Below are 12523 nucleotides of genomic sequence, written 5' to 3' on the forward strand. Positions count from 1 at the left end.
CCATACCTATGAACAATTTACCCCATTAAAATTCCACTACTATTGTTGAAAATGTTTCATTTCAGTTTCCACTTTTACATGTCACATACATTAGGGACTGGCCATTAGCCAGAAAAATATAAAGCTAAACAGAGGCCAGCTGAAGATTAAGAACAGGTTTGTGGTTAAATTTAGTCGACTGCCAGGAAGTCTTTGAGGGATTGCCAAGAGGATGCAAAAAGAATAAAAGGTCATGGGACAGGAAAAAAATAACAAAACAAAATTCACCTGCATGATACTAACAACAACACACTGCAAGCTGCATTTTATATAAGACTTAACCATGAAGCATTAAGTCATATTACCCGTATTATATTAATTATTTGAATGGTAATATGATATTGCAACTATTGCATTATGTTATTATTAGTCATTAATAAACCAGGATACTTAACAATTGGTAAATTCAAATATGAGCATGCTATTTTATATATGACATTTTAGCTATTTGAATTATTTGATATGCTATGAAATCAATATAAAATATTTATTGTTACCGTATTAATGATGATTAGTAGTTATTATAAATGATTAGTTATTATAAAATAGGCTACCCTATTATCAAACAAAGACAGAGCAGTGCAAAAACTGGGATCTAAAATAAAAATCTTACGAGTATTTGTACGTGAAGCATATTTTGCCTGTGAAACTGGAAGGGCTTACAAATCCTCATGAAACTCACATGCATGCTTCTTTGATTATTCTAAACAACTCTCGCACGAAAAAAAATCGCTATTTAAACAGGGAGTGTAATCCAAAGTGTCGCACGTCAGCCACTCACATTGTTGTTGGACAGAAACTTAGTTATTCGCTTTTCCGATCGGCCTCAGGAGGCGTTACTCGCAGCACTATATCAGCAAGTGCAGTCAGAGCGCAGAGGGACAATCACGCCATCCTCTCACGGATAAACTCAAGACTTTGACATTTTCTCTAGGCATCGGAATCTCTTCACCAGAGGCTACATTTAAAAGCCTAGGAGCACCAAAACATATCACAAGGATTGTAAGTTTATTTTTACGTCTTGTCTGTGTGTGCACGTGCTTGTGCGTGAGAGATTTGGGTTTTTAAATGCGGTCTTTTCATACGCGTATCAGACCATACCTAATGAAACCCAAACACTTAAAACTAATGATATACGGTTTTATAAGATATTATTTTTAAATCGGACTTTAAAGCTTAAAGTAACGTGCTCTAATTCTACACGCTGAAAAAGCAATATTTGAACAAATGAACCGAACCCGAAACTCTCAGGCGGAGGTGTGGATGAGCAGTGTCGCTCGCGGATCTGTCCAGTTCGATTTCATATAAAATTCAAATGAATGTAGCTGCACATTAGAGAATAAATAATTTAAAATCCATATTTTAAGAGAATGATGTGCACTCCCGTGTCTTGAATAAAGGGGTCAAGTAGAGGAACTCTTGTTTCTTGTGAGATTTGGTCTTTTTTTGTCGGTTCCCGAGAGTCCATTCACGTAGGCTAAATATTGAAGTTGTTTGATTTCGTTTTTTTTTATTATTATTGTTTGTGAATTTCAGTAAAGGCGACTTGACATTATTATTATTTTGCAGTAGTTTCTATTTATATAAAAAATGTAATAAAAATATATTTCTGAATTGTATTAGTCACTTTATAGTAGGCTAACTATAGGAATTCCTATAGTAACGTTCTGTGGGATTAATTAATTCACATTTCCTTGTTACCTAGTATTCATCCACTGTTAGTTTACTTTCAAGTGATTTGTTTTACTTGTATTGTTGTTCAATTACTTTCCTCACAATGACTCTTACAGTGAAGATTTCATGCTTTAACCATGACGGGTAATTACCTTTATGCTTGCCAAACACTTGGAGTGAAACAATACAGAGTTTCAAGGGAACTTAGAGACTTCAAGTGAAAGATACGGGGAGAGAGGGGGAAGGAAGGGACTGGACGGAGAGTTTCTGTGTCCACACAGCTAAACCCCTTTGTGCGGGCAAGTGTGCTTGCAGCCTGGGGCCGTGAGATCAGGTGAGGGGGCCGCTGTGTTTGAACAGTGTAAATGCAACAGTTTTACAACAAGGCTGGGGGACATGATGGTGGTGCTTGGGGCCAGTTCTAATGGACCGTCACATTTTATGGCACCTGATTTTAAAGTCAGGTCAGAGGTTTACGCTGCCCTCTCTGTCGCCACAATGTAATGATGTCAGAGTGGAAAGCTGTAAAATAAGTCTGTCTTTGTTTTGGGGAGGATCGAGGATCTAGCAGTACGCAAACATCAGAGGATGCATTAAGAGCAGCTGTGTCACTTCTCATATTTCCTTTAATGATATTAAGGTTAGGCGCTAACTGTGTTCCAGGGTCAAACCAGCAGGTTGATTTGGAATGAAAATAAACAAGCCTAAACAAATTCTATCACTTGATGGTTCTTTAGAAAAACACAAGCAGTTGTATCTTTTAACACAGAGCCACTTGGAAACTGATATTTTGTTTATATAAAAAAATTACAGATTAAGAAAGAGCATAACCGTGTTTATCATTTCTGCTTCACTGCACAGAGTTTTAGCTTTAAAAGCATACTTAAATGTTTCAATGTGTTTATTATTATGCAAGCCCTCGGGGTTGAAGATGAAAAATGTGTGGTTAGAGATGTGTGTACATCTGTGTTTGAGAACGTGTAAGTGAAGAACTTTGACATAGCGCCAGTCTGGCTGTTCTCTGTTCTCTTTAGCTTCTGTCAGTTCAAAAGCCTGGCATCCAGTCCTCAAGCTGAGCATATCATTTTGAGAAAAGAACCTTTCACCCCTCTGTGTCGCAGAGAGAGCAGCAGCCGCCCATCCTCCTCAACTATGACTTGTCTCACTTCTAATGGGCATCAGTCTCTCTAATGCCTCCAGAGGCATCACAAGCTGTTCTTTATCATTGTACTCCATTGCATGGCCCGTTGATTATGCTGAATTTTTCGTATAACCAAAATACCTCCCATTTGCCATGGATATCTGCTTAGTTTTTTTACTGGCTCACTGCATGACATCAAGTCTGCCAACAAGTTTTGCTCAGCCATCTGAGTTTTGGTGCTAGGCATCTAGCCTAGTCCTTATGTTCAGCTGAAAAGTACAACAAAGCATTTGAGAAATGAATCTCTATTGCGTAAATAATTTAGTCTAATAATATTGCACAATACAATAAAGTAAAACTAAATCAAATTTTGACCAAAAATTGTGTTCATTTTTATGTCTGCTACATGAGTCGTGGTGCAACCAACATGCAGACAGTGCATGTGCAGACATTCATGACTGTGTGTCAGTAAACCTCCTAAATATCAGAACATTTTTCTTTTTAAGATGTGACAAGTGTGATTCATGTTGTAAATTGTAATATTTTTGTGATTTTTCAAAAACATAAACATTTTTTTAATTAGAATTCATACTATAAAATTTTTTTTTACCTTAGAAAAAAATATATTCAAAGTGATTTTGAAAAAAATACTTGTGTGTATAATGTGTATAATCATGTGAGATCACTTTTTTCTTAATGGTTACACCACATTACATTTTAGAGGGATTCTGTTGAAAGTCTTCATGAATACAAAGAGAATGAATACAATTAACTTCTTAACTAGAACTTCATAACTAGACTGAGGACTGTCTTGTTTGTTTTTCTCTCTTCCCTCTTTGATTTTGTGACAGTGATAGTCTGAATTTATTCATATATTTAGTGCAACCCAGTAACCCTGGGAAATAAACCCCTGCACTGAAGTATTCAGGAAAAAATCCTCTTATCTAGCACAAGGTCCTGCCCTCTGACAAGGGACACTGGTGTGTTCAAGATGTTTCAGATTGTGTGTGTTTTATAAATAAAATTTCAGTTTAATTAGACCGTATTCTTGTGCTTTTTATGCCTATGTGTCTTTACAGCTCCTGTTTTTTTGTTTGTTTCAGGTCACTGCTGTTTTGTCCCACAAGTGGCAATAACTAAGACGTGTCAAGATGAGTGTGAACATGAATGACTTCAATGATATTTTGGATGCACTGGGTGATCTGAATTTCTCAACCCTTGATGATAATGTCTCCCATGTGGAAGTGTGTCACAGCACCTTCAGCCACAGGGCTTTGCTTTATGCCCTCTCTATTCTCTACATCTTCCTCTTCATCATCGGCCTCGCCGCAAATGCTCTGGTGGTGTGGGTGAACATACGAGCTGAAAGGAAACGTTATGAGACTCACCTGTATATCCTCAACCTTGCCATCGCAGACCTCTGCGTAGTAGCCACTCTTCCGGTCTCCGTTAGTTCTCTGCTTCAACTCGGCCACTGGCCCTTTGGAGATGCCATGTGCAAAATTACACATCTAATCTTCAGCGTCAACCTCTTCAGCAGTATCTTTTTCCTTACATGCATGAGTGTGGACCGCTACCTGTCCGTGAAACTTTTAGGAGATGGTTCCAGTCAGAAGAAGAGAAGGATCAGGCAGCTAATCTGTGTTGGCGTTTGGCTGCTGGCATTTTTTGCTGCCCTCCCTGAAACATATTTCCTCCAGGCTGAGAAATCAAGCCATTCAAACAGCATCATATGTAAACCTATGTACCCGGCGGAAAGCATTAAGGAGTGGACAGTTGGAATCCAAATGAGTTTCTTCATGCTCGGCTTTGCCATCCCCTTCCCCATCATTGCTGTGTTCTACGTACTCCTGGCAGGTACCATCCAACCCTCAGCTGACCAGGAACGTCATATCAGTCGCCGCCTCATCTTCACCTACATTGTGGTCTTCCTAGTGTGTTGGCTTCCTTATCATGGAGCTCTACTGCTTGACACTCTAGCTTTTCTCAATGTGCTTCCTTTCAACTGCACCCTGGAGAACGCTCTCTATGCAGCACTGCATCTCACCCAGTGGTTCTCTCTCCTTCACTGCTGCATGAACCCCATCATCTACAACTTCATCAACAAGAACTACCGTTACGACCTCATGAAAGCCTTCATCTTCAAGTATTCTACCAAAACTGGCCTCGCTAGGCTTATCGATGCCTCACATGTGTCTGAGACAGAATACTCTGCCGTGGAGAACCAGGGACCATTGTGAACATTCTGTGATGGTGTTGTTCAACAACAGCCTTGTAATCACAAAGATAAACAGGGAACTGTCTTCTAAATGTCTTCTCTCTGGATGTTTTGCTGTTGAGGCATTGCCAATTTAGAATTGTCAAATAGTGGAACAAGTTTGTATACATACGGTTTGCTTACCTTTATAAACAGATGAATGTTTATGCCTTTTGTACAATTTTATGACAGTTATAGATGTATTGAGAAAGCACTTGTATTGAATAGATTTGTAAGCGCATGTAAGCCTTATTACTCTAGCTAGGCTTCTGAGTCAGTGAAATTGGTGGAAAAGGTCCCTTCCTGTCCTGGAGCCACATAGAGACTCATATAACCCTTTCTCCACTGTGACTTTTCTACATCTGCCGGAAAGACTCCAATATGCCTACATTAAATAAAGGTCATGTTTTCATACACATTTAATGTACCGTTATGTTATATCTGGTCAAACAGAGGGGAATATTGAAAACCTGAACAACTTTATTTGGAAAGATACAAGTCCAAATCAAGACTGGATATAGGTATTGTTGATTGATGTTATGCTGTATGATATGCTTGTCGAAAATGATACACTTTTTTGATAAGTTGTACATTTCAAGAACAATGCTAGCAGCATTTGTAAATGTTTTGTAAATAATATTATATTTATGTACTCACTGTTTTGAATTATTTTCTGACATCTAAAAATGTGGCGTTATAATAAAAGCTGTATCAGACTTCTCAGATTTGTCTTAAGGATGTTTTTTTTTATGTCTATTACAAATTAATCCATATACACAGAATTATCCATTAGCTTAGTTATTATAATCTTATTACTGTATTTTTTGTGTGTATCTTTTACAGTACATATAGAAGACACTACACACTACTTTTGATGTGCAAGATGTGTTGATTATGCATTTCAGACCAGTAGTTGGCAATGACATTTTGTAAATAAACATTATGTAAACATGCATTACATTTCACAAATTTGCATCTTTGTAGTTTACACAGATATGATAACAGTATTGTTTTCAAAAACATGCTCTTTGAAACCTATTTTCAAAAGTTTGCGTTTTCCGTCCCCCAAAATGCCAAAAGTGTAAAAAGTTTTTAGTTGAAAACAGTGTTTAAGTTAATGTTAACCTGATGTTTGTTTATAATGCATTAACAGATGCTATAGAACTTTAAATGTAGTAAATGTAGAAATCATTAACCAACATTACGATCATGGATTACTTTATACATTATGCATTAACTAGTGTTAATAAATTGAACCTTACCAGAAAGTCTTATCGAAAGATCAGATTTTGTGGATTTGCATTCGTTTCTAAAATAAACCCTTTGTATTTATAATTCTGTATTTAGCTTAAGCGTACATTCAAATATATGATCAAAGTAAAGATGTTGAGAATTTACAACTCAGTGGAAAACTGCCCATATGGCTTATATTGATATGATGAACAGACATTACTTACTGAGCCTGTGGGGATGGTTCATATGGGTACGGTTTGTATGCATTTGTGTCTCCTCAAATCTCCAGGGAGGTCAGACTCATTATGTATCTTCAGTGAGTTGGGCTCAGAGAGAAGGGAGGTCTGTTTAATCCAAACCAACTGTTCCAGGAGCCTAATTTTCTGTGCGTCTCCTTTGTAGTTCTCTAGAAGTTCCAGGTGTTTGTTTCAAATATACCCTGTATGTTCCCAGCGACTGGGTTTCTAGACAGTACAAATTAGAGAAGGCATTATTACTGTTCTCTTGGAAAGTCCTCAGAAAATAACAAGGCTTATTCTCTCCCATAAAACAAATGATATGAAACACCGATTTATGTTTTTCTCAAACTCTTTAATGTTTTGGTAGGTGCATATATGACTGGGGAATCCCCTGAATCAAAGGATTTACAGTAGAATCATAACCTGAGCTGCTTACTATATGTGTTGAAACCTGTGATTTAAGAAGTATTACTTACTGTATTTCATTAAAAGACAGAAGGTTTTTGTTGCTAAACACATTTTTCTAGTCATGGCTAGAATCTACCATACCATGTACCTCATTTGGATGATTTCATAAACTGTCAGCACAAAAATGACCTCTAAATAGAACCCTAGTGAACTTTTTTTTCACATCTTGAAAGACAGCCACATTTAGACCAAACCGTGATTTCAATATCTTTAAAGATGGATCATGTTAATGAAAATAGTATATTGACTAAAAGACCTTTCATGGCATCTTCATATAGGCTGGCTATAAGGAGAATGTTCCTTTTTTTCTGCTCTGGTAAGTGACTGCAACTCAGACTATTCAGACAATAATTTATGATTTTTTATAAAGTTAGATAAGAATCCTGTTCCAGAATAAGAATCCAGATTTTGTTATTTCCACTGAGACTTTTGCAATGACAGCTTCAGTTTCCGCTGAGTATTACAGGAGAACACCTCTCCAAAGGTCAGACCGATTTAGAATGTGTATGTTTTTGTGTCAGTGCTGTGATTTATCATCTGGTGTATTCCCTGAGCTCCTCTTAATCAGAGAAAGGTGGCAATGCTAACACTGTGCCAGAGAGAATGGCACAAGTGAGACAGAGAGCAGTACAAAGAGCCCTGAGAATCAGACAATAGAGTCGCTTTCAGTGGATCAGCTTACAAGTAGAAAGAAAGTGAAGACTAAAAGATCATTAGCACTCTAAGGTCATTAATAAACCCTGCTGGGAACCCTGTGAGAGAAGCTAATGGACCATTCAGCCACTTCACTGTGTTTAGCCACTAACTCTCACTTAAATTCTATTGTTTGGTAATGAGATCACAAGTTCAACTTCACATGGTTTGTGTGCGGGCAGAGATCACCCTGACTGGACCGAGATATGGAACCAATCACAGTTGGGAGATGAAGAGGATGGCTGGAACTGGAAGGATGCAGGCTAAAGCAGATAAGGAGGTCCAGGTAACACTTTATTTTAAGGTGTCCTTGTTACAAGTTACATGTACTTACTATTATAATAGAAATCAATTATGCATAATTACATGCAAGTAAACCTAAACCAAACCCTAACCATATAGTTAGCAGATGTAGTTAATTAATATCACTCAGTACTTAAATGTATAATTACACTGTAACAAGGACACCTTAAAATAAAGTGTAACAGGGGTCCACATGATTATTTTCTTACAACAGTCCATGCTGAAAAGAGAAGGGTTGTTTTGGCAGAAGAACAGTGATGGGAAGATATTTTTTACAGTGAAATATTTTTGTCTGGGCATCAGGAACACTTATAGCAACACACACACAAAAAAGCACTATTTCTTTTCCTTGGTTATTTGAATGAAATTTCCATGCAACCACAGCATCAGTTTCTATGAAGTTTCACTGTGTTTAGACATATTAAATGAGGAAAAGGGAAGAGTGAACTTGGGGGAACGAAGAAATAGAATAAAGAGAAATGGAATCGGATACAGATGAAAAGAAAAAGAACGAGACACGATTCCCCCCTAGGGTTTTTAGGCAGTGGATGTGGAAACAAATGAGAGTCATTTCTCTTCCCAAACAGTTTTAACCTTTGATAGAATAATAACCTTCTGCCACATTGATGGATTTCACCAGTAGAAAAATGTTGACATCTTGAAAATGAAAATTACAGTAAGAAATGTAACTCCTGACTTGTGGTTGTTGAGATTAGAATTCCTTCACACTTTGAATGAATCCGTGCAACAACAGACTCGGCCATGATTCTGTCTGATGTGCTTGGATGACTTCCCTTTTGAAAACAGAATACAAATTGGACCAAGAAGCTGAACAGCATCTTTAAAACATGCTAAAACATGAATTTATGTTGCTAATTTTCTGTTTCATGTGAATTACTCAGCATTCACAATGCCAGTAAATATAAGCAGCAGGAATTGAGCTCTGGGACTGTTCCTCTGAGTATGTGCCTAGATGTGAGCGGAGGTTGCTCGTGTCGCTGACAGATTTGAGGGTGTAATATGAGTTTGAGTGAAGGGCTGGGGCACTTCTGTTGTTGTATAGAGAAGAGGAGTTCACAGGAAACCCGTGGCCTGTAGCTTGGAGCTTTGGCAGAGAGAGAAAGAGAGAGAGAGAGAGAGAGAGAGAGAGAGACACTGGCCTCCAAGACATGGTGCATTTGTGTTCTGAAAGCTCAAGACACAGCTAGAGTATTTTCTGTCTCCCTGCATGGTTTAAATTTAGCTACGGATTTCATTCATATTGAAATGATCTTATAATGTTTGATACAATGGACAGTAAATCCACTGTCACCCAGACAGCCAGGGTAGGATGTATGGACATCTATATATATTATTGGTTTAAAATTGGGAATTATTTAGATTTTTTTTCTTTTAAATATGCTAATTTGGTGCTCAGTTATTATCATTTATCACTGGTGCTTAATTGTTAATATTTCTTATTCTTATTATTATCAGTGCTGACAACTGTTTTTGCTGCTTAATATCTGCGTGGAAACCATGAAATTTTTTCATTTATTTGAAACAGAAATTATAGCCTATAACCTTTTCTGTCATTTTTGGATTAATTTTATTGTGTCACTGCTGAAAAAAGTATAATTTCTTTAAAAAAAAAAAAAAAATTATGATTCTAAAGGATCGTGTAACACTGAAGACTAGCATAATGGCAACTGAAAATTCAGCTTTGCCATCACAAGGTCAAATAACATTTTAAACTATATTAATGTAATATATTGTTCAAATATTTCACAGTTCTGCTGTATTTTTAATCAAATAAATGAAACCTTGGTGAGCATCGAAAGAGACTTCTCTCAATAACATAAAAAACCTTCATTGTTAGCATTTTTGGACCCCAAAAATTGTATGTTGTATGTATTCAAGTCTCTGCATTTGATCTAAACATAATCAAACACTTTTATTATATAATAAAATAAAATAAAATATGAGAACAAGCACAAGTAAACTTTCACAAAATTACACTTCTTATTTTGGGGGGTTTCAAAAAGTAAGAGTTTTCTCATTGTTAAATTTGGAACATGTTAATTTGTTAATGTGATGAAAAGCAAAGGTGGTTATTTTATTCACACCTGTGTGAACTTAAGAGTAACTGACTTCATTCTTTCATGAAAAATGACTTTGAGGCCAGCTGGTTAAAACTCTTCATCATGAACAGCACTGTGACTGCAGTGGAGTCATTCGGGTTCCTGGGCACCACAACTTCTCAGGACCTGAAGTGGGACATTCACATTGACTCCATTGTAAAAAAGGCCCAGTAGAGGTTGTACTTCCTTCACCAGCTGCGGAAGTTTAACCTGCCACAGGAGCTGCTGAAACAGTTCTACTCCACCATCATCGAATCCATCCTCTGCACTTCAGTTACTGTCTGGTTCAGCTCAGTTTCTAAATCTGACCTCAGAAGACTACAGAGGATAGTCCGGACTGCTGAGCGAATCATCGGTACAATTCTCCCTTCTATTCTACTTATCCAGAGTGAGCAAAAGGGCTGGCAAAATCACTCTGGACTCTTCACTCACACTCTCTTCTTGAACTGTTACCATCTGGTCGACGCTACAGAGCACTGAGCACTAGAATGACCGGACACAGGAACAGTTTCTTTCCTCAGGCAATCCATCTAATGAACACTTGATAATAACTGTGGAGCACACTACACTATTTATATTTATATACACATACACTTATTTATCTAACACACATACTTAGTGTAAACTTAAATTTTGCACATAATACACCTGTACATACATAACTGCTTTTCGTAATATACCTGCTATACAATTGTCAATTCGTATATGGTCATTCTTTACGTATTTATTTGCATTTTTTGTATCTTTTATTCTTTTATTATGTTTTTTGTTGTGTCGCTGTCATTCTGTTGCACTGCGGAGATTCTATGAAAACAAATTCCTCGTATGTGTAAGCATACAGCTCATTCTTCTTCTTCTTCTTAAAGTGAACATATTTAACATTTTTGTAATGGGCTACATTTTTCTTTCTTTTTCTGATGAGTATTATATTTGGCCTTCTCAAGTACCTCACACTTTTTTTTCTTTCTTTTTGCATTCTTCCTAAAACAATCATACATTACGTCAGCCAGAGAGAGTATTCAGTGGTAAATGCTGAAAAGCTCACGTATTAACTTGGAATCACCCTTGCCTAAACTTTACACACATCCTGGTCCATAAATAACACTTTGGCCAGCTGTCAAACCCTCAGACTTCTGCTTTCACAGGCATAACTTAAGGAGACAGGTTTAAAGTTAATATGATACTATTTATACTATTGTGTCCTTCCTGGTTTTTAACTTACTAACTGAAAACTCAGTGTTCTAGAGGACAAAGTGTTTCAAGACAGAAAGAAATAGAGGTGAAAGTTTCATACTTAATGACGCGTGTAACACATTTAGTTTCTTATATATCCCATTACAAAGCTCTCTCTTGTTCACTGTCACACAGCATTAAGGAAATGTTAAACCACCAAATCTTCTAAAAGGCCAGTTAATCTGGCTTATTCAGGTTCAATGGTTCTTCACTGACATGTCACTTTTCTTCAAATCTTCTCTTACATTTTTAGCCCCCATTGTAAGAGGGGTTGGTGGCTTTTGTGTGGATTACACTTCGTTATCAGGGACTATTTGTCTCCCATCAGCTCTAGCTGCAGCTCAGGCTGGCTTATCAGCTTTTGGCTATGGTGAGACTCATGTTTGGAGCAGTGGGCAATTGTGAGGCCATTGTGGCAGTCCAGCTTACGCCAAGTGTAGGGGCTTGTATGCAAAGCCATTAAGAACTACTCTCTAATGCTTCACTAACTCGCTGGCACACTGCATGATAAAGAGAAAAAGAGAGAGACAATGTGAAAAGTGTGGCACATTCAATTCAAAACAGTGTGGGATGTGAATGAAGAACAGGGTTTTGACCTTGGCATGTGTTGTTTCAGTGACCACTTAGCAAAACTTGATTTGAATTGCTAGTGCAAATCAGTGTGACAATTAAAATACAGTTCATAGGTTTAGGTTTAAATTAGGTTTAAATAATAATAAAAAAGGTTTAAATAAATAATTTATTTGATACATCTACAAGATAATAAAATTAACATTCCATTCCATACTGTGGTTAGAAGGATGATAACCTGTTAGCTAACCACAACACTATATCTATGCTGAGAAATTACTCTGGCCAACTGTGACCGAGGCTGTGACCGAGGCTGCCTAATTAAAAAAAAAGTAACCATTGCATTCCAAAGTAAGAAAGAAATAACAGTAATTTTATGCCTCACACTGAATAACTGTCAATTTTAAAATGGTTAACATTCTGAAATGAGACATCCTCAATTACATATGCGGCCGATAAATGTGTATGTGGTCGAGGTTCAGATCCCATTATGTGAAAAAAAAGTCTCGTTTTAAAGGGGATAGTCATCCCAAAAATGAAAATTATGTCATCA

The 12523-nt window shown here is 37.0% G+C and overlaps 1 protein-coding gene across 1 annotated transcript; it reads left to right on the forward strand.

The window, feature by feature from the left end:
* Positions 1-885: 885 nt before the first annotated feature.
* Positions 886-5829, forward strand: LOC113050746 (atypical chemokine receptor 3). Its single transcript, XM_026214018.1, has 2 exons — positions 886-1041; positions 3958-5829. The coding sequence occupies exon 2, from the start codon at positions 4006-4008 to the stop codon at positions 5092-5094; it is 1089 nt and encodes a 362-aa protein (XP_026069803.1). The 5' UTR covers positions 886-1041; positions 3958-4005; the 3' UTR covers positions 5095-5829.
* The last annotated feature ends 6694 nt before the right edge of the window (positions 5830-12523 follow it).

Source organism: Carassius auratus, chromosome 31 (genome assembly GCF_003368295.1).
Source record: "Carassius auratus strain Wakin chromosome 31, ASM336829v1, whole genome shotgun sequence".
Lineage (NCBI taxonomy): Eukaryota > Metazoa > Chordata > Actinopteri > Cypriniformes > Cyprinidae > Carassius > Carassius auratus.